At 45.7% G+C, this 23518-nt stretch overlaps 1 protein-coding gene across 1 annotated transcript in view; it reads left to right on the top strand.

Moving 5' to 3' along the window:
- LOC106605512 (E3 ubiquitin-protein ligase znrf2) overlaps positions 1–23518 on the top strand; it is a 113373-nt gene that overhangs the window by 78311 nt on the left and 11544 nt on the right. Inside the window, exons 2-3 of the mRNA XM_014201252.3 lie at positions 2043–2138; positions 23179–23284. Coding sequence (XP_014056727.1) covers positions 2043–2138; positions 23179–23284 — 202 coding nt within the window. The remainder of the gene's footprint in view (positions 1–2042; positions 2139–23178; positions 23285–23518) is intronic.

The raw sequence follows: 23518 nt of genomic DNA, 5'->3' as shown, positions 1-23518 counted from the left end.
AACAACATTAACCCCTATACTACCCCTATCAGTCCTACACTAACCACACGTTATCATACCACATCATCGATAACAACATTAACCCCTATACTACCCCTATCAGTCCTACACTAACCACACGTTATCATACCACATCATCGATAACAACATTAACCCCTATACTACCCCTATCAGTCCTACACTAACCACACGTTATCATACCACATCATCGATAACAACATTAACCCCTGTACTACCCCTATCAGTCCTACACTAACCACACGTTATCATACCACATCATCGATAACAACATTAACCCCTATACTACCCCTATCAGTCCTACACTAACCACACGTTATCATACCACATCATCGATAACAACATTAACCCTGTACTACCCCTATCAGTCCTACACTAACCACACGTTATCATACCACATCATCGATAACAACATTAACCCCTGTACTACCCCTATCAGTCCTACACTAACCACACGTTATCATACCACATCATCGATAACAACATTAACCCCTATACTACCCCTATCAGTCCTACACTAACCACACGTTATCATACCACATCATCGATAACAACATTAACCCCTATACTACCCCTATCAGTCCTACACTAACCACACGTTATCATACCACATCATCGATAACAACATTAACCCCTATACTACCCCTATCAGTCCTACACTAACCACACGTTATCATACCACATCATCGATAACAACATTAACCCTGTACTACCCCTATCAGTCCTACACTAACCACACGTTATCATACCACATCATCGATAACAACATTAACCCTGTACTACCCCTATCAGTCCTACACTAACCACACGTTATCATACCACATCATCGATAACAACATTAACCCCTGTACTACCCCTATCAGTCCTACACTAACCACACGTTATCATACCACATCATCGATAACAACATTAACCCCTATACTACCCCTATCAGTCCTACACTAACCACACGTTATCATACCACATCATCGATAACAACATTAACCCCTGTACTACCCCTATCAGTCCTACACTAACCACACGTTATCATACCACATCATCGATAACAACATTAACCCTGTACTACCCCTATCAGTCCTACACTAACCACACGTTATCATACCACATCATCGATAACAACATTAACCCCTATACTACCCCTATCAGTCCTACACTAACCACACGTTATCATACCACATCATGGATAACAACATTAACCCCTATACTACCCCTATCAGTCCTACACTAACCACACGTTATCATACCACATCATCGATAACAACATTAACCCCTATACTACCCCTATCAGTCCTACACTAACCACACGTTATCATACCACATCATCGATAACAACATTAACCCCTATACTACCCCTATCAGTCCTACACTAACCACACGTTATCATACCACATCATCGATAACAACATTAACCCCTATACTACCCCTATCAGTCCTACACTAACCACACGTTATCATACCACATCATCGATAACAACATTAACCCCTATACTACCCCTATCAGTCCTACACTAACCACACGTTATCATACCACATCATCGATAACAACATTAACCCCTGTACTACCCCTATCAGTCCTACACTAACCACACGTTATCATACCACATCATCGATAACAACATTAACCCTGTCTGTCAGTCTGTTTGGCTGTCGAGTTGTGTTAACTGTTTAGTGCAGAGCTACCAAACACGATCATGAATAATCTCACTTTAAAGGGCGTCTCTGCAATCTGCTGCATCATAGTGATAATGTCAAGACAAGCTTTGTAATCAGGGTTAAATATCACCTCATTTTAATTCATCTTTGTTGTTAATATTGCAGGGAGATTATTGAGTTTGTAGAGAGAATTGTAGAGAGAATTCAGTTTGTAATGTCAGAGAGAGAATGTTGTGATGGCTGGGTGAAGGAGTATGGGTGTGGGATGCTGTGTTATGGTAACAGTATAGGTACTTAATGATTACCCTGTACAGAATTAGATTTCTGATATTTACCACTTTGTCTTCCTCCTCCCTTCTCCCTCCATGCAGGCTTCATGTGCCCTGTCTGCTCCAAGTTCGTCTCCACGGATGAGATAGATCTACACATCGTCATGTGCTTGACCAAACCCAGAGTGACTTATAATGGTAAGACTGTTACTTTACTCCCCTACCCCTAGACTGTTCTCCTTTGCTGAACTGGTGCTTGTGAAGGGGAAGGGGGTTAGTGTGTGTGGCCAGACAAGATGTTGCCGTGGCCGTCTGTGAGTTAATTGACAAGCAAGTTTATTGCAACATGGTTGCTGTCAGACAGTGTCTGGATGAGCTGCCTGATGTTTGGCAGTTGGAACAACTCCCCTCCCCCTCCCCTCCTCCTCCCCTCCTCCTCCCCCTCAATGACTAATGTGACTGGCGTCACGGCAGGTGTTAGCGCTGTGTCTGTGTAATTAGAATGGCAAGACAAAGTGTTTTATGGCAGATCTGTTACAGAGGGGACTGTCGCTGTCGCTGGACTTCCTGATCTGTCCAATACCGTCTGCCTAAATTGATCAAAATAACTCTCTCCTCTCTCTGCAGTTCAATTCAAACACAAACTCTCTCTCTCACACACACTTTCATTTGCCTTCCATTGTGTTGGCGCTTTAATGCCTTAATCAGCCTTTGCACGTTTTCAGTCATTGTCAGTCTATATAAACATACAGTGGAATTACTATGGTGCCAACGCATCATAACAGGCTGGGTAGGGGCTCAATGGAAGAACAAGTCATATTACTATGGTTATGAGTGATCTACTCCATAAATAATTGTAATCAAAGGTTCATAATCAATTGCATGTCCCCCTGGTTTCTTAATCTCTTTCTGACGACTGGTCCAATTGATTTATGGGCCATATCTTCATAAGCAAACTGAGCAGGTCGCAAGTCTTAAGTGGACAGTGTTTATGTGAATGACAGTGAAAACATGTAATTTATTTGATACTGTAATCTCTGCAGGGGAGATGTAAACTAGGATACAGCAGTGAGAGGGGAAAGTCAGAGCCCCCCAGCTTACTTTTAGCCCTGTTTACATTCCTGGTTGAGAAGAAGCAGAGTTCAACACACACACACACACACACACACACACACACACACACACACACACACACACACACACACACACACACACACACACACACACACACACACACACACACACACACACACTCAGAGCTCAGCCCTCCATCTTATATTAAGGTCCATTGGTGTTTGTTTTATTAAGAGCTATCTCATCAGTCTGAAAGGGCTGCCTAATTTCCTCTTGCTTCCTCATGCTCACTGTGTGTTTCTGGAGCACAGAGTAGCACACACCCACACACACACACAAACACACGTGCGTGCGCACGCACACACACAGACACATACACACACACAGAAAACAAATGACTGCATGTTGTCTGCATCCCAAATGGCACCTTATTCACTATATAGTGCACTACTTTTGACTAGAGCCCTATCTGCCCTGGGCAAAAGTAGTGCACTATATAGGGAATAGAGGGCCATTTGGGATGAAGTTTACTGATAAGGTTAATAATAATCACACAAATGTATTGTTAGCTCTTGTATACTCCATGACTTCCTCAACATCAGCATCATAGCCCAGTGTGCATTCAACGCTGAGACTTCTGATGCAATAATATGTGTCTGTTTCTCTTCTGTGAGCAGTCCTCTCACATGCCTCTGGCAGCTCATCTGGCCAATATTAGTTTTTTCAGCAGAGGTCAAATTCTGGACACTCCTATGACTGTTATATTATTGGATCATGGAGCTTCAGTCCACAGTGACTTGCTGTAAAAGCCTAGTCAAACAGGCATTCGTCTTGGCTCAGGAGTGGGGAAGGGTGGCAGCAGCACTTTCTCTGTGTCTGCTAGTTTTTAGTGTGACTGTGATGTAACAGCATTGTGCTGATGTTGGGTGAAGGTCAGTAGACCTGGTTTCTCATACATCAACAAGACTGAGGGAAAGTCATCCATCATCAAACACAGTGGGGGATGAATTAAGGGGTGGTGGCCCGTTGTGTGTGTGTGTGTGTGTTTGGCTGTGTGTGCTTCACTCCTGATATTGTGGTTGTGTTTATGTGCTGTCTGTGACACAATCTCACCCCTGCCTGCCTACATCACAAGAGACCAAGTATGAGTCAAGCCCCAGACAGATGTATCAGTCATATGAACTTTAAACTGCTTGTTTTGTCTCCCTCAGCCTGAAGAAGGGCTTTTTTACACACCCAGTTGACAGAGAAGACAAGTGCTGCTGTTTAAAGATAATCCCCAGGTTTTAAACAGCCCAACAGCGCTTAAAAAAAACCCCTGCTAGTCATCAGAGATGTATCACATTCTCCAGTAATGGAAGCCATTTTACTGGGTTAATAGACTTTAGAGAAGACTGGCTGGGGTATGAGTGGTGAGTCATGACTTTCACTCTCTTTACTCCCCCCTCCCATCCTTCTCTGAATAGGTTTCTCCCCCTGTCCTGGCACCCCTGTAGACAGCCTCTTTTCAGCCAGTCATTCTCTTCCTGAGCACTGTGTCCTATGCTGTCCTCCAGGCTTTCTGCACTCTCCACTCCTTTCTAGCTAATATCTGTTTCAGGAGAGAGAGGGATAGAGGGGGAGAGAAAATGAAAATTGAGAGGGAGAGACAGAGACAGAAGGAGGGTGAGAGAGAGATATACACTTTACTCTAGAGTTTTAGTAAAGAGGGTGTATGTTTGTGTGTCTGAATATGTAGAGAGAGAGAGGGGCACACAGAGAGAGAGAGAGAGAGAGAGAGAGGGAGAGGGAGAGAGAGAGAGAGATGATTGTTAGTGTTCCCTTTGTGCAGGTCTGGTCTGGCTCATCAGTCATGTGGGGAGGAGTGTAATGGAGGTGGACAGGAGAGATTATCACTGAGTCCTCCCCTCCCGCTTCTCCTCTCCTCCTCTCCTCTCTCAGCACCACTCTGACAGCCAGCTCTGTGGTTCTACCTCTCCTCTCCTACTCTCCTCGCAGCACCACTCTGACAGCCAGCTCTGTGGTTCTACCTCTCCTCTCCTACTCTCCTCTCAGCACCACTCTGACAGCCAGCTCTGTGGTTCTACCTCTCCTCTCCTCCTCTCTTCTCTCCTCTCCTCTCTCAGCACCACTCTGACAGCCAGCTCTGTGGTTCTACATCTCCTCTCCTCCTCTCTCCTCTCCTCTCCTCTCCCAGCACCACTCTGACAGCTAGCTCTGTGGTTCTACCTCTCCTCTCTTCTCTCCTCTCCTCTCCTCTCCTCTCTCAGCACCACTCTGACAGCCAGCTCTGTGGTTCTACCTCTTCTATTCCTCTGCAGTACAGGACAGGAGAGAGAGAGAAAGAGAGGGTGAGAGAGGAAGCTTATTTTTCACACCTGGCTCTACTCCCCAAGCGAATCCCATTACCTCTCTCACACCTCTCTCTCTCTCTCTCTCTCTCTCTCTCTCTCTCTCTCTCTCTCTCTCTCCTTCTCTCTGTCTCTCTCTTTCTCTCTCTCCCTCTCTGTACTCTCTCTCTCTCTTACCCTCAGGTTCATACATACACAATGTGATGCTGTTCATACTGTATGCCCCGCACTGTACTGCAGACAGAGGAGGACCTAGCTGCATTCTGTTTGCACACACACACACACACACACACACACACACACACACACACACACACACACACACACACACACACACACACACACACACACACACACACACACACACACACACACACACACCTTAGTGGGAGAGACGTGCTAGGGTAGAGGTATGCTCAGAGCTGCAGGGCTGCAGCAGGACATCCTATGGACCACTCTACATCCTTGTCACATGACACCATCTCACTAGGAAATACCTACCTACAGTGAGGGAAAAAAGTATTTGATCCCCTGCTGATTTTGCACATTTGCCCACTTACAAAGAAATGATCAGTCTATAATTTTAATAGTAGGTTTATTTGAACAGTGAGAGACAGAATAACAACAAAAAAATCCAGAAAAACGCATGTCAAAAATGTTATAAAATTATTTGCATTTTAATGAGGGAAATAAGTATTTGACCCCTCCGCAAAACATGACTTAGTACTTGGTGGCAAAACCCTTGTTGGCAATCACAGAGGTCAGACGTTTCTTGTAGTTGGCCACCAGGTTTGCACACATTTCAGGAGGGATTTTGTCCCACTCCTCTTTGCAGATCTTCTCCAAGTCATTAAGGTTTTGAGGCTGACGTTTGGCAACTCGAACCTTCAGCTACCTCCACAGATTTTCTATGGGATTAAGGTCTGGAGACTGGCTAGGCCACTCCAGGACCTTAATGTGCTTCTTCTTGAGCCACTCCTTTGTTGCCTTGGCCGTGTGTTTTGGGTCATTGTCATGCTGGAATACCCATCCACGACCCATTTTCAATGCCCTGGCTGAGGGAAGGAGGTTCTCACCCAAGATTTGACGGTACATGGCCCCGTCCATCGTCCCTTTGATGCGGTGAATTTGTCCTGTCCACTTAGCAGAAAAACACCCCCAAAGCATAATGTTTCCACCTCCATGTTTGACCGTGGAGATGGTGTTCTTGGGGTCATAGGCAGCATTCCTCCTCCTCCAAACACGGCGAGTTGAGTTGATGCCAAAGAGCTCCATTTTGGTCTCATCTGACCACAACACTTTCACCCAGTTGTCCTCTGAATCATTCAGATGTTCATTGGCAAACTTCAGACGGGCATGTATATGTGCTTTCTTGAGCAGGGGGACCTTGCGGGCGCTGCAGGATTTCAGTCCTTCACGGCGTAGTGTGTTACCAATTGTTTTCTTTGTGACTATGGTCCCAGCTGCCTTGAGATCATTGACAAGATCCTCCCGTGTAGTTCTGGGCTGATTCCTCACCGTTCTCATGATCATTGCAACTCCACGAGGTGAGATCTTGCATGGAGCCCCAGGCTGAGGGATATTGACAGTTCTTTTGTGTTTCTTCCATTTGCGAATAATCGCACCAAATGTTGTCACCTTCTCACCAAGCTGCTTGGCGATGGTCTTGTAGCCCATTCCAGCCTTGTGTAGGTCTACAATCTTGTCCCTGACATCCTTGGAGAGCTCTTTGGTCTTGGCCATGGTGGAGAGTTTGGAATCTGATTGATTGATTGATTGATTGCTTCTGTGGACAGGTGTCTTTTTTACAGGTAACAAGCTGCGGTTAGGAGCACTCCCTTTAAGAGTGTGCTCCTAATCTCAGCTCGTTACCTGTATAAAAGACACCTGGGAGCCAGAAATCTTTCTGATTGAGAGGGGGTCAAATACTTATTTCCCTCATTAAAATACAAATCAATTTATAACATTTTTTACATGTGTTTTCTGGATATGTTTGTTGTTATTCTGTCTCTCACTGTTCAAATAAACCTACCATTAAAATTATAGACTGATCCTTTCTTTGTCAGTGGGCAAACGTACAAAATCAGCAGGGGATCAAATACTTTTTCCCCCCACTGTACACTGTCCTGTTCCTGAGACACTCTGATTGGACCAGGAAACAGGAAGTAGCAGTAGGACTGAGTAACCAATGAATGTGAGGGAGGGGACTCCCCACGCACTCAAACTGGACACTCCAGATACTGCATCTACTGTCCAGCCCCCTCACTGTCTGTGTGTTACTGTATCATAGTCCTGTGTTGTGTGACACTGTCCTAACGACTCAGGGAGAAGACAGCACAAAACACACTCACATAGAGACACACAGTACAGTAGCCTGTCAGATGTACTGCTTCAGAGGGGTGTTGGTGTTGAACTCTGAGAACACTGCAGTACTGCTGTTAGTGCTGGAGACTGGTGTTCTGTCTGTCTGTCTGTCTGTCTGTCTGTCTGTCTGTCTGTCTGTCTGTCTGTCTGTCTGTCTGTCTGTCTGTCTGTCTGTCTGTCTGTCTGTCTGTCTGTCTGTCTGTCTGTCTGTCTGTCTGAGGAGAATGTCTGGGTTTTTATGAGGGGGGCAGGGGGACATGTCCTGTGTGTGTCTACCTAAGAGGGAAAGGCAGGTGTAGCCTAGCTAGTATTAGTATATTAGGGAATAGTGTGTAAGTGTACTGTAGTAGTGTACTGTAGAGGGAGACAGTGCTAGGACAGGGAAACTAGTGAGCACAGAACTGTTAGACGCCTTCTCAGCAGGTAATTTCTATAGTCATGGAAATGCACACACATCAGCAAAGATCAAAACACAGGTTCTCACGCCCTTTTGTAATTTTGTTTTTCCACCATGTCCCAGCCAAGAATTACAGAGAGAAACAGGAGTGGTGGGAGGTGTCAATCATGGTACAATGCTACCATAAATCAAACAGTGAAACCCTATTCTAACATGGAACAAACCGTAGAAAATGTGGCCTATCTATCTCTATCTGTCAGACCAACAGACTCTCTGACCACCGCCAAGAGAGGGCTGTCTCCAGCCTCCACACTCCAGCCCTGTGGTTCTTTGCAGGCTGTGACTAGGGCTGTTTGCAGGCTTTGAGAGGGCTGTGGAGGGGAGAGTGCAGCTGGTTTTGGCCTGGTTGATTAAATGGGCAGTCTGGCTCTTTCTCTGTTTCTCTCTCTCTCTCTCCACCCCCCCTCTCTTTCTCTCTCTCTCCTCTCTCCTCTCTTTTCCCTCTCTGGGTATGCCTGCCTGCCTGCTGCCCTGCATGTTAAAGCTGGTCCTCTTGGCTCAGTGTCAGAGCAGGGTTCTCTGCTGGGACTCTCTCCACATACCAACTTACTGCCAACTTCCTTTTCAGCAAAAACAACACAGAAGAGCCCGAAAAGCAGGGACTAATTGATACACTGTCCACACTGACTCATCATCATGGCTTTATCTCCCTGTCCTTACTTTAATTAGCCTATAGGGGCTTCCTGCCCAGCCCGTGCCACACAGACATGACCTTGGTGTGTGTGTGTGTGTGTGTGTGTGTGTGTGTGGTGTGTGTGTGTGTGTGTGTGTGTGTGTGTGTGTGTGTGTGTGTGTGTGTGTGTGTGTGTGTGTGTGTGTGTGTGTGTGTATGCGTGGCCTTCCAGGTCTAAAAGGAATCCATGTGGCTTTAGAGTGGCCCAGGCTCTGTGCTGTTGGATCAGACTCAGGACTCAGTGGTGTGTTGTGTTCACTGTTTAGAATGAGAGGAGGCTCAACACTGATCCTGTGGGATTGTCTAAATTCATCTTTAGCCATGGTTTATTGCTCTCTGTTGTGTATGAGCTGGGTAGAGAAAGCAGACAGGGAATGTATTATACTAGACATGATTCGTTATCTAGCCTAATACAGTCACATGGGTGTAGATAATGTGTTTTTGAGAGAAGTAGAATACATTCTGAACACTACTGATGATGATATTTATCTGTCGCCTACATTAGAGTGCATTCAGGTTAATAATACACTGTATTAATATGCCCTTCCTTCTCTTGGTCAGCGCTCATGATTTAAATTAGGCCTAGTACCAAATGGGTCCTGGTCAAAAGTAAGGGCATAGGCTGCCATTTGGGGCGGACACTGAGTGCCACATTTTCTTCCTCCAGTTTCTAGCTAGAGAGCCAGTTTTTCCAGTGATTGTTTTGCTAATCATCCATTCTGTGTCTGTCTGGTATATAGATGACCCGTGACACGCGCTAACGTCACCAACACCATTACCACAGTAACATGGTCCTCCATCACGACACCTCTGACCTGTCGTTAGACTCAGAGATGGTGAATCAGCTGCGCATGTTAACGAGGGTGTGTGTGTGTGTGTGTGTGTGTGTGTGTGTGTGTGTGTGTGTGTGTGTGTGTGTGTGTGTGTGTGTGTGTGTGTGTGTGTGTGTGTGTGTGTGTGTGTGTGTGTGTGTGCATGCTTGCGTGTATAATGAAGTGATTGAAATGAGTGGCCAATGGACTGTGTTGAGGGAGATGCTAATGATGTCTTTATGAGGCCTGTGTAGTCTAATGTTGATCAAACATTTCCTCTGGGTCCCTAACTGTCCCTGTCTATGTGTCCTGAGACTATGACTAGCTGAGCTCAGTCCAGACAGAGGCCAGAGTTTAGAGAGTTTAGAAGCTGTAATCTTTGACTTTTAGCACACACTCACACATGCATGCACACACGCGAACACACACGTGTGTACACACTCTTTCTATCTCTCTCTCTCTCACACACACACACTCACACACCCCTTACACCAAACACACTCACTCATAAATACACACACACACTACATCCTGAAGGTGTTTAATCAGCATGTTCATGTGCTTCTGAGCTGTTTGCTTTGTGCACCTCAAGGACAGTCTCTAAAAGCCCCCTCCTTCCTCCCCATCATTCTCCTCCCCACCTCCTCTTCCTCCCCACCTCCTCCTCCCCACCTCCTCCCTCCCGCCCCATCATCCTCCTCCCCACCTCCTCCCTCCCTCCCCCATCATCCTCCTCCCCACCGCCTCCTCCTCCCCACCTCCTCCCTCCCCCATCATCCTTCTCCCCATCTCCTCCCTCCCTCCTCCATCATCCTCCTCCCCACCTCCTCCTCCTCCCCACCTCCTCCCCCATCATTCTCCTCCCCACCTCCTCGTCCTCCCCACCACCTCCCCACCACCTCCCTCCCCCATCATCCTCCTCCTCCTCACCTCCTCCTCCCCACCTCCTCCTCCCCCCACCTCCTCCCTCCCCATCATCCTCCTCCCCACCTCCTCCCCACCTCCTCCTTCTCCCCACCTTCTCCTTCCCCCATCATCCCCCCCTCCCTCCCCCAACCTCTACCTCGTCCCTCCTCCTCCCCATCCTCTCATACCATCCCCATAGCAATCAGTACTTTTGGAATTTAAACACATGATATTCCCACAATGTCTCCTCTTTGTTTAAGCAAACAAGTATAGCCTGTAAAACTAGAATGGCCTAGAATAGGGTGTGTGTGTGTGTGTGTGTGTGTGTGTGTGTGTGTGTGTGTGTGTGTGTGTGTGTGTGTGTGTGTGTGTGTGTGTGTGTGTGTGTGTGCATGCTTGCGTGTATAATGAAGTGATTGAAATGAGTGGCCAATGGACTGTGTTGAGGGAGATGCTAATGATGTCTTTATGAGGCCTGTGTAGTCTAATGTTGATCAAACATTTCCTCTGGGTCCCTAACTGTCCCTGTCTATGTGTCCTGAGACTATGACTAGCTGAGCTCAGTCCAGACAGAGGCCATAATCTTTTACTTTTGTTTGTCTCTCTGTCTCTGTCTCTCTCTGTCTCTCTCTCTGTCTCTGTCTCTCTCTCTCTCTCTCTCTCTCTCTCTCTCTCTCTCTCTCTCTCTCTCTCTCTCTCTCTCTCTCTTCTCTCAATTCAATTCAATTCAATTTGCTTTATTGACATGACTTAACAATGCACATATTGCCAAAGCTTATTTTGGATATTTACAATATAAAAATAAAAAATGAGAATCAAAATTGTCAATGGGACAACAGTAACAACAATAACCAAGGGTCAACATAACCATACATTCAACAATAACAATAAGCATACAGTAGCATACAGTCTGCTCTCACTTCTCTCTCTCTCGCTCGCTCGCTCTCACTCTCATTCTCTCTCTCTCCCTCTCTCTCTCTCTCTCTCTCTCTCTCTCTCTCTCTCTCTCTCACACACACACAGAATTTCAACACATGACTGCCACAATGTCTGGAGGGGTGCATGCATGTTTTGTCTAGTCCAGGTATCCTACTGCCATCCCCACACACAGCCCACAACAGGCATAATACAGATGGAGTGTTAAGTTAAACAAGCATGCCCCACACACAGGCTTTTCTAGGGCACACACAGCCATCTCATACAGATACACCATCCTGTGAAGAAACCCTGGTGTGTCATTTAAAGGGAATAGGAGAGGATTCCATTTCAATGTGTCTCAATGATTAGCTCTGCATGAAAAGCTTTCACCCTCCCCATACAGACCCACTGGAGCTCTGTCAATATTATTCCCTCCTAGCGTAACTCATTTTACACCGCCACAGCCTTCCAACTTCAGAACCAGGGATAGAAGTTGTTAGGAATATATTTAAGGTTTATATTTTTGGCACCTAAAATCAATCTCCATTCATTTGCATGGCGTGTGTCGTTTGTATACTGAACAAAAATATAAACGCAACATGTAAAGTGTTGTTTCATGAGCTGAAAAAAAAGATCACAGAAATGAACATTCAGTTCCATATGCACAAAAATATTATTTCTCAAAAATGTTGGTGCACAAATTTGTTTATATCCCTGTTAGTGAGCATTTCTCATTTGCCAAGCTAATCCACCCACCTGACATTTGTGGCATATCAAGAATCTGATTAAACAGCATGATCATTTCACAGGTGGACCTTGTGCTGGGGACAATAAAAGGCCACTCTAAAATGTGCAGTTTTGTCACACAACACAATGCCACAGATGTTTCAAGTTTTGAGGGAGGATGCAATTGGTATGCTGACTACAGGAATGTCCACCAGAGCTGTTGCCAGAGAATTGAATGTTCATTTCTCTACCATAAGCCACCTCCAATGTCGTTTTAGAGAATTTGGCAGTACGTCCAAACAACCTCACAACCACAGACCACGTAACCACGCCAGCCCAGGACCTCCACATCCGGCTTCTTCACCTGTGGGATCGTCTGAGACCAGCCACCCAGACAGCTGATGACACTGAGGAGTATTTCTGTCTGTAATAAAGCACTTTTGTGGGGGAAAACTCATTCTGGTTGGCTGTGCCTGGCTCCCCCATGGTTGCGCCCCTGCCCAGTGTGAAATCCATAGGTTTAGGGCCTAATGAATTTATTTAAATTGACTGATTTCCTTATATGAACTGTAACGCAGTAAAATCATTGAAATTGTTGCATGTTGCGTTTATATTTTTGTTCAGTATAAATGGGGGGCTGTGCTGTGAGAGAGAGAGAGAGAGAGAAGAGAGAGAGAGAGAAGCACTCTATGTTATCATAAAAGGGAGAAGGACAGATAGAGGAGGAAACAGGTGGAGGAAAGAGGGCTTACCCTGCACACTCCCCCCTCCCACCTTCTACTGAGGTCCCCTATTGAGGGAACCAGAGCAGGAAGGGAGCAGGGGAAGTCTTGACCTGGGTTGGGTCGGAGTGGAAAGTGTTTGAGGTCATGTTGAGATATTGTCTTATACCCTGCTGATGCTTTGGTCTGATTACTCCCTGATCCTGCACTGGCTAGTCCGTTTCAAATCAAATCAAATGTTATTTGTCACATGCTTCGTAAACAACAGGTGTAGACGAACAGTGAAATGCTTAGTTACGGGCCCTTCCTTTCAATGCAGAGAGAAAAGAAGAAATAATAGAAAAATCATAACACAAGGAATAAATGCACAATGAGTAACGATAACTGGGCTGTATACACGGGGTACCAGTACCAACAAGCTCTCACAGTCTCACGTCAGAGTTAGACAGTCATCCATGTTTCTCAGATGTCAAATTTCAAAGTTGTTCCAAATGTCAAATATCTAAGTGTTTGGTTACTTCTCTGTATCGTTCCAAGGTTACGTTGAGGCATTAACTCTGTATTCTTAAGGTTAGGCATTAACTCTGAATGGTTAAAGTGAGGGTTAACTTTTGGAACCCGAGGCAGATGCTTACACCTATCCGCCATACCCGTCCACAACGCCCTAGCAAAACCCAAACCTACTTGAAGGTAACAGCGCTCACTGTTGCCCCTAGAGGCCGGTTTCCATGTCATCTCGCAACGTCCTCAGACATGGATGGACGTCGAATACTGACTTGTATCACGGGTGACCTGCCTGACCAGTACAGAGTGGATGTGCACGGGTAAGAGATACATGAGTTTGATGTGTACATATAGGTAGGGATAAAGTGACTAGGCAACAGGATAGATAGTAAACAGAAACAGCAATGCGTATGTGATGAGTCAAAAGAGATATTGCAAAAAGGGTCAATCAGATAGTCCGGGTAGCTATTGGTTAACGATTTAGCTAACTATTTATCAGTCTTATGGCTTGGGGGTAGAAGCTGTTCAGGGTCCTGCTGGTTCCAGACTTGGTGCATTGGTACCGCTTGCCATGCGGTAGCAGAGAGAGCAGTCTACGACTTCGGTGGCTGGAGTCTTTGACAGTTTTTAGGGCCTTTCTCTGACACCGCCTGGTATAGTGGTCCTGGAAGGCAGGGAGCTTGGCCCCTGTGATGTACTGGACCGTACGCACTCCGCCTTGCGGTCAGATGCCAAGCAGTTGCTATACCAAGTGGTGATGCAGAGGGTCAAGATGCTCTCAATGGTGCAGCTGTAGAACTTTTTGAGGATCTCATAGGGATTTGTACTGTTCACGCTATGACAGTGGATACAATATAAACAAACGTTATGCGTTATCACTCGATGCTGCCTTCGAATCCCGTCTCAAATTCCTTTTCAGTTACCTTCTGCCAAAAATGCTACCAAGAGAGGTAGGTGCCTTTTTAAGCCAATAGGTTGCAGGCAGCTGCCTTTGGATTGGGACACAGCCATGCTATATGCTGTTGCTGCATATATGATATACAAATAACTGCCAAAATAATGGCCTGCCCAGCATTTTATACATGACCCAAAGCATGATGGGATGTTAATTAACTCAGGAACCACACCTGTGTGGAAGCACCTGCTTTCAATATACTTTGTATCCCTCATTTACTCACGTGTTTCCATTATTTTGGCAGTTAACTGTACACACAATGTGTATGTGCGGTTATGTGTGTGTGTGTGTGGTGCATGGTGTGTGTTGTCCCTCCCTCTATCTGTCAAGGTCACTGAGAGGATGTCATGAATCCAGTCTAAAGCACTGACCATTCCAGTCTCAGCTCTGAGCAGCCTGCTGCCTGCAGCCCAACACATACCCACCGCTCCAATGTCATGTACACCAGAAACACTGCTGCTTAGCTCTGTTTACCATGCACGTACACACACACACACACACACATATAAACACACAGTGCCAAATCTTTCTCACACACGCACACACACACACACACACACACTCACGCCTCTCTCACATACACACACACAATCAATACACCCAGCGTCCTAACTATGTTATTCAGAAATAATAACTATTCCTGTAGCAGTGGAAACAGAGTCCAGGCTAAGCTAAACACACACACACACACAGCTGGTCTCCGGAGCTATGCAGCCCCGGTCTATTCCTGTAGCAGTGGAAACAGAGTCCAGGCTAAGCTGAACACACACACACACACAGCTGGTCCACGGAGCTATGCAGCCCCGGTCTATTCCTGTAGCAGTGGAAACAGAGTCCAGGCTAAGCTAAACACACACACACACAGCTGGCCTCCGGAGCTATGCAGCCCCGGTCTATTCCTGTAGCAGTGGAAACAGAGTCCAGGCTAAGCTAAACACACACACACACACACAGCTGGTCTCCGGAGCTATGCAGCCCCGGTCTATTCCTGTAGCAGTGGAAACAGAGTCCAGGCTAAGCTGAACACACACACACCACAGCAGCTGCCCTGTCACTGATCTCCTATTGGATGGAGTCTAGAACCCAACTGTTAGCAGCTCCAGCAGGCTTAAAGGTTACATCACACTCAGCTCTTGTCATGCCTGATGGCACCGATAAAGCACACACACACTGACAGTCACTAACGGTCAGCTATGGATTTAGGTTCAACAACCTTTTAAAGGCTAATGCTACCTCGCATGCTCTCATATCAATGTCCCTGTAACTCTAACTATAGTGAAATGAAAACAATTTGATCACCTCGGAATCAGATCAGAGAGAACACTGTATTGTTGAATAAGAGATCAAATCATATCAAATGTTATTGGTCACATACACGTGTTTACCAGATGTTATTGCGGGTGTAGCGAAAGGCTTGGGTTTCTAGCTCCGACAGTGCAGTAATATCCAACAAGTGATATCTAACAGTTTCACAACATATACCCAATACACACAAATCTAAGTAAAATATGTAAATATATGGATGAGCAATGTCAGAGCGGCATAGACTAAGATCATGAAGAACTGTAGCTTCTGGTTACATCACACCCTATTCAGATCATGAAGAACTGTAGCTTCTGGTTGCATCACACCCTTTTCAGATCATGAAGAACTGTAGCTTCTGGTTGCATCACACCCTATTCAGATCATGAAGAACTGTAGCTTCTGGTTGCATCACACCATATTCAGATCATGAAGAGCTGTAGCTTCTGGTTGCATCACACCCTATTCAGATCATGAAGAACTGTAGCTTCTGGTTGCATCACACCCTATTCAGATCATGAAGAACTGTAGCTTCTGGTTACATCACACCCTATTCAGATCATGAAGAACTGTAGCTTCTGGTTGCATCACACCCTATTCAGATCATGAAGAACTGTAGCTTCTGGTTGCATCACACCCTATTCAGATCATGAAGAACTGTAGCTTCTGGTTGCATCACACCATATTCAGATCATGAAGAACTGTAGCTTCTGGTTGCATCACACCCTATTCAGATCATGAAGAACTGTAGCTTCTGGTTACATCACACCCTATTCAGATCATGAAGAACTGTAGCTTCTGGTTGCATCACACCCTATTCAGATCATGAAGAACTGTAGCTTCTGGTTGCATCACACCCTATTCAGATCATGAAGAACTGTAGCTTCTGGTTGCATCACACCCTATTCAGATCATGAAGAACTGTAGCTTCTGGTTGCATCACACCCTATTCAGATCATGAAGAACTGTAGCTTCTGGTTGCATCACACCCTATTCAGATCATGAAGAACTGTAGCTTCTGGTTGCATCACACCCTATTCAGATCATGAAGAACTGTAGCTTCTGGTTGCATCACACCCTATTCAGATCATGAAGAACTGTAGCTTCTGGTTGCATCACACCCTATTCAGATCATGAAGAACTGTAGCTTCTGGTTGCATCACACCCTATTCAGATCATGAAGAACTGTAGCTTCTGGTTGCATCACACCCTATTCAGATCATGAAGAACTGTAGCTTCTGGTTGCATCACACCCTATTCAGATCATGAAGAACTGTAGCTTCTGGTTGCATCACATCCTATTCAGATCATGAAGAACTGTAGCTTCTGGTTGCATCACACCATATTCAGATCATGAAGAACTGTAGCTTCTGGTTACATCACACCCTATTCAGATCATGAAGAGCTGTAGCTTCTGGTTACATCACACCCTATTCAGATCATGAAGAACTGTAGCTTCTGGTTGCATCACACCCTTTTCAGATCATGAAGAACTGTAGCTTCTGGTTGCATCACACCATATTCAGATCATGAAGAACTGTAGCTTCTGGTTACATCACACCCTATTCAGATCATGAAGAGCTGTAGCTTCTGGTTTCATCACACCCTTTTCAGATCATGAAGAACTGTAGCTTCTGGTTGCATCACACCCTTTTCAGATCATGAAGAACTGTAGCTTCTGGTTGCATCACACCCTTTTCAGATCATGAAGAACTGTAGCTTCTGGTTGCATCACACCCTTTTCAGATCATGAAGAACTGTAGCTTCTGGTTGCATCACACCCTATTCAGATCATGAAGAACTGTAGCTTCTGGTTGCATCACACCCTTTTCCCTCTTTAGTGCACTGCTTTTGACGAGGGCCCGTGTACTGTGGAGCGAGCACTATGATGGGAATATACTGTACATACTGCACTGTACATGCTCTTGCATGCACATATACTCTCTCGCTCGCTCGCTCTCTCTCGCTCTCTCTCTCTCTCTCTCTCACTTACTCACTCTCTATCTCTCTCTCACTTACTATCTTTCTCTCTCACTTACTCACTCTCTATCTCTCTCTCTCACTTACTCACTCTCTCTCTCACTTACTCTCTCTCACTTACTCTCTCTCTCTCTCTCTCTCTGTGTGTCTCTCTCATATACCCACACACAACCACACACTGTCTATCAGGTACCTGCCGTTCCCCTGGTTATGCTTATACATTAATTCTCTCTAGGAGATAATAAATATAAAGTGCTGATGTCATCATGCCTCGTTCTATCGCTCTTTCTTGCTCCCTTGCTCCGCCACGCTGTTTGTCATCATCATTTTTCCACCCTCCTAATATTTGATGTTTGTCATGTCTCCTATGTCCTCTACTCTCTGTCTTTCTAAATCTCCTGATCCTCTCTCTCTCACTCCCCTCCCTCTCCCTCTCCCTTTCTCACTTCCCTTTTCCCTCTCTCCCTCTCTCTCTCACTCCCCTTCTCCCTCTCCCTTTCTCACTTCCCTTTTCCCTCTCTCCCTCTCTCTCTCACTCCCCTTCTCCCTCTCCCTTTCTCACTTCCCTTTTCCCTCTCTCTCTCCCTCTCTCTCTCTCTCTCTCTCTCTCTCTCTCTCTCTCTCTCTCTCTCCCCTTCTCCCTCTCCCTTTCTCACTTCCCTCTCTCCCTCTCTCTCTCTCTCTCCCCTTCTCCCTCTCCTTTTCTCACTTCCCTTTTCCCTCTCTCTCTCTCTCCCCTTCTCCCTCTCCCTCTCCCTTTCTCACTTCCCTTTTCCCTCTCCCTCTCTCTCTCTCTCTCTCTCTCTCTCTCTCCCCTTCTCCCTCTCCCTTTCTCTCTCTCTCTCTCTCTCTCTCTCATATTATCTCAGTATTGATGGTGTGCCACTCAAATCAAATCAAATGTTATTTGTTACATGCGCCAAATACAACAGGTGTAGACCTTACAGTGAAATGTTTACTTACAAGCTCTTAACCAACAATGCCGTTTTAAGAAAAATACCCCCCAAAAATAACAAATAAAAGTAACAAATAATTCAAGAGCAGTTGTAAAATAACTATAGCGAGGCTATATACAGGGAGTACGGGTACAGAGTTAATGTGTTAGTCGAGGTAATTGAGGTAAAATGTACATGTAGGTAGAGCTATTAAAGTGACTATGCATGCATAATAACAGAGAGTAGCAGCAGCATAAAAGAGGGAGGGGGCAATGCAAATAGACTGGGTAGCCATTTGATTAGATGTTCAGGAGTCTCATGGCCTAGGGGTAGAAGCTGTTTAGAAGCCTCTTGGACCTAGACTTGGCGCTCCGGTACCACTTGCCGTTCGGTGGCAGAGAGAACAGTCTATGACAATTTTTAGGGCCTGATTTAGAGGTCCTGGATGGCAAGAAGCTTGGCCCGATGATGTACTGGGCCGTACGCACTACCCTCTGTAATGCCTTGCGGTCAGAGGCCGAGCAGTTGCCATACCAGGCAGTGATGCAACCCGTCAGGATGCTCTCGATGGTGCAGCTGCTGAACCTTTTGAGGATCTGAGGACCCATGCCAAATCTTTTCAGTCTCCTGAAGGGGAATTGTTTTGTTGTGCCCTCTTCATGACTGTCTTGGTGTGCTTGGACCATGTTAGTTTGTTGGTGATGTGGACGCCAAGGAACTTGAAGTTCTCAACATGCTCCACTACAGCCCCGTCGATGAGAATGGGGGCGTGCTTGTTCCTCATTTTCCTGTAGTCCACAATCATCTCCTTTGTCTTGATCACATTGAGGGAGAGGTTGTTGTCCTTGCACCACATGGTCAGGTCTCTGACCTCCTCCCTATAGGCTGTCTCATCGTTGTCGGTGATCAGGCCTACCATTGTTTTGTCGTCGGCAAACTTAATGATGGTGTTGGAGTCGTGCTTGGCCATACAGTCATGGGTGAACAGGGAATACAGGAGGGGACTGAGCACACACCCCTGAGGTGCCCCCGTGTTGAGGATCAGCGTGGCGGATGTGTTGTTACCTACCCTTACCTCCTGGGAGGGACCCGTCAGGAAGTCCAGGATCCAGTTGCAGAGGGAGGTGTTTAGTCCCTGGGTCCTTAGCTTTGTGATGGGCTTTGAAGGCACTAGAGATTCCTTCATCGGTGGATCTGTTGGGGCGGTATGCAAATTGGAGTGGGTCTAGGGTTTCTGGGATGATGGTATTGATGTGAGCCATGACCAGCCTTTCAAAGCACTTCATGGCTACAGACGTGAGTGCTACGGGTCGGTAGTCATTTAGGCAGGTTACCTTAGTGTTCTTGGGCACAGGGACTATGGTGGTCTTTTTGAAACATGTTGGTATTACAGACTCAGACAGGGAGAGGTTGAAAATGTCAGTGAAGACACTTGCCAGTTGGTCAGCGCTTGCTCGCAGTACATGTCCTGGTAATCTTTCTGGCCCTGCGGCCTTGTGAATGTTGACCTGTTTAAAGGTCTTACTCACATGGGCTGTGGAGAGCGTGATCACACAGTCGTCCGAAACAGCTGATGCTCTCATGCACGTTTCAGTGTTATTTGCCTCAAAGCGAGCATAGAAGAAGTAGTTTAGCTCGTCTGGTAGGCTTGTGTCACTGGGCAGCTCTCCGCTGTGCTTCCCTATGTAGTCTGTAATAGTTTGCAAGCCCTGCCACATCTGACGAGTGTTGAAGCCGGTGTAGTACGATTCGATCTTGGTCCTGTATTGACACTTTGCCTGTTTGATGGTTTGTCGGCGGGCATAGCGGTATTTCTCATAAGCTTCCGGGTTAGAGTCCCGCTCCTTGAAAGTGGCAGCTCTAGCCTTTAGCTCAGTGCGGATGTTGCCTGTATCCATGGCTTCTGTTTAGGTTATGTATGTACAGTCACTGTGGGGACAACGTCATCGATGCACATATTGATGAAGCCAGTGACTGATGTGGTGTACTCCTCAATGCATTCGGAAGAATCCCGGAACATATTCCAGTCTGTGCAAAACAGTCCTGTAGCTTATCATCTGCTTCATCTGACCACTTTTTTATTGGCCGAGTCACTGGCGCTTCCTGCTTTAATTTTAGCTTGTAAGCAGGAATCAGGAGGATAGAATTATGGTCAGATTTGCCAAATGGAGGGCGAGGGAAAGCTTTGTACGCATCTCTGTGTGTGAAGACTCTCTTGTTCTTCTCTAATTGTCTGGAATTAAGGAAGAATTTACAATTTAACAAGGAAACTAACATGGGATAGAAGGGGTCCGATATCTCCAATACATCATTCTTAAAGCTTTTGAATTGGACTCTAATTAAATAATATTAGACTGTAATTAAACAATAATAACAATTTTCTTAAAATTGCATCATATTCCAGCTGAAGACACCTCCTGCAATGTGTGGGTTTGGGTGTGGGTGTGTGTACGTGTGTACGTGTGTATTTGTCTATGTGTGTGTGTACGTGCAAGGTCACCAACATCAAAACTCAAGTGGTAGTAGATTATTTATAGAGGAATGCTCTCTCTCTCCCTCTCTCTTTCTCTCTCTCTCTCTCTCTCTCGTTCTCTCTCTCTCCCTCTCTCTCTCTCTCGCTCCCTCTCTCCCTATCTCTCTCCCTCTCTTTCTCTCTCATTTCAATTCAAAGGGCTTTATTGGCATAGGAAACATGTGTTTACATTGCCAAACAAGTTAAATAGATCGTTAACAAAGGTAAGATACACAATCAAAATGTGCGGTAAACATTACACTCACAAAGGAGGAATAGAGACATTTCAAATGTCATATTATGGCTATGTACGGTGTTACAACAATATTCATAGCCACCTCCATCTCCCTCTCCCTCTCTCTCTCTCTCTCTCTCTCTCTCTCTCTCTCTCTCTCTCTATGCCTGCTGTCCTGCTCTCTGTTTAACACACTGAGTGTGTTGGTCAGTTTTTACAGGAACAGTAGCCTGGTGTTTTAATGAAGCCATAACCCTCCGGTGTGTGTGTACATGTACATGTGTGCAAGTCCTTTTTCTGAGTCCCTTGCCCCCAATCTGTGTTTTCTGTAGCTGTCAGCTGTGCCAGTAACATGTGTTTCTATACCACATCAGATAAAAATAACCAACAATTGAGAGAGCGAGAGAGTTCTCCTTAGACTGGACCCACACATAACCCTGTCCTGCCCAGTCCTGGGTTAACCTTCACAGTGGAAGCAAGGTTGTGCGTGTTGTTGTGTATGCATGTGTGTGTTTGTGTGTATTTAAGTAGGTGTGTGCATGTACACACACGGCACACAATGAATTCTGCATGAGAGCAGTTTTCCTCTCACTTGCTTCCAGCATGAGTAAATAATCAATTATTGAAGCAGTATTTGGTCTGACGGCTGTAGAAAACATGACATACACAACCACAGAACCAACTGTTGAAATAAAGATAGTGGCTCTATTTATGGGGAGATTGGTTGAGTTATGCAAATTATTAACCGAGGCAGATTACAATGGAACAAGTATGCAAACACTTGTGTGAGTCTGACATGGCACCCTATTCCCTATATAGTACACTACTTTTGACCAGGTCTCCTGTCTAATAGTGAATATGATGCCATTTTGGACTCATCCTTGTGTTGTGTGAAGGCAGAAGTAAATGAATTATTTTAGGCTACATTTATTGGGAGTTATTGGGAATGTCCCCTTTGCTCATTCTGAAATGGTCATCAACCACTAAAGGTTAACCTTGACTGACAATCCATTGATTTGGTTGTAGACGTGCTAGACAGTGTAGTCTGATTCCAGTGTAGCCTGAGTGCCAGGGTGAATTATTCCCTGGGTAGTAGAGTAGAGTAAACAGATAAATATAGAGAATAGATGGTTGTAATGTCATTCTGAGACCTCAGGCGGGATCCTATGACAGAGAAATGCTGTGTTGTCAGCATTTCGCTACACTCGCATTAACATCTGCTAACCATGTGTATGTGACCAATAACATTTGATTTGATTTGGAGCCATAATAGAACACTGTAGTAGTGGGATTCATCCTATCAATTCCACACTATGCAGAGCTTGATGCAGAACAGCACTTGCTTTAAACTATGTGTGTTGTTGTTTGTAAGGAAGAAAGACAAAATGCACCTCTCCACCTCCTCCTCCTCTCAGCATGACATCACATGTCCCACTGCATTAGAGCCAGCTCCCAATGCCAGTTTGGTCCTTATAGACTACTAGGGTTTAACCATGGATATAGAGCTCCCCCTTCAGGAAATGTAGTGTAAATGCAATCATTCTTAGCCAATCATGGCGGTATCATTTTGGTGTGTGTGTGTTTTGATTCTCTCTATCTTTCTCTCTCTCTCCAGCCACGCCACAGCCCTGTGGTTCTTTGCAGGCTGTGACTAGGGCTGTTTGCAGGCTTTGAGAGGGCTGTGGAGGGGGACAGTGCAGCTGGTTTTGGCCTGGTTGATTAAATGGGCAGTCTGGCTCTCACTCACTCACACACTCTCTCTCTCTCTCGCTCTCTATCTCTCTTTTTCTGTCTCTCTCTCTCTCCCTCCAGAGGACGTCCTGAGTAAGGATGCAGGGGAATGTGCAATCTGCCTAGAGGAGCTGGTACAGGGGGACACAATTGCTCGCCTGCCCTGTCTCTGCATATACCACAAAGGGTGAGTCCCCCTCTCTCTATCCCGTTCTCTCCCCCTCTTTCTATATACCTCTCTCTTTCTCTCCCCCTGTCTATATCACTACATTTTTCTGTACAACCTATGACAAGAGGGATCTCTCCTGTTTTCCTCAACCAATACCTGAATGCATCATCATTCCTGCTCTCTCGCTCTGTCTTCCTACCCCATTCCTTCTTTTGTTCTATATACAGTGCATTCGGAAAGTATTCAGACCCA

Source organism: Salmo salar, chromosome 05 (genome assembly GCF_965601325.2).
Source record: "Salmo salar chromosome 05, fSalSal1, whole genome shotgun sequence".
NCBI lineage: Eukaryota > Metazoa > Chordata > Actinopteri > Salmoniformes > Salmonidae > Salmo > Salmo salar.
The sequence above is the reverse complement of the archived record's forward strand: the minus strand, read 5'-3'. Positions and strand labels throughout refer to the sequence as shown.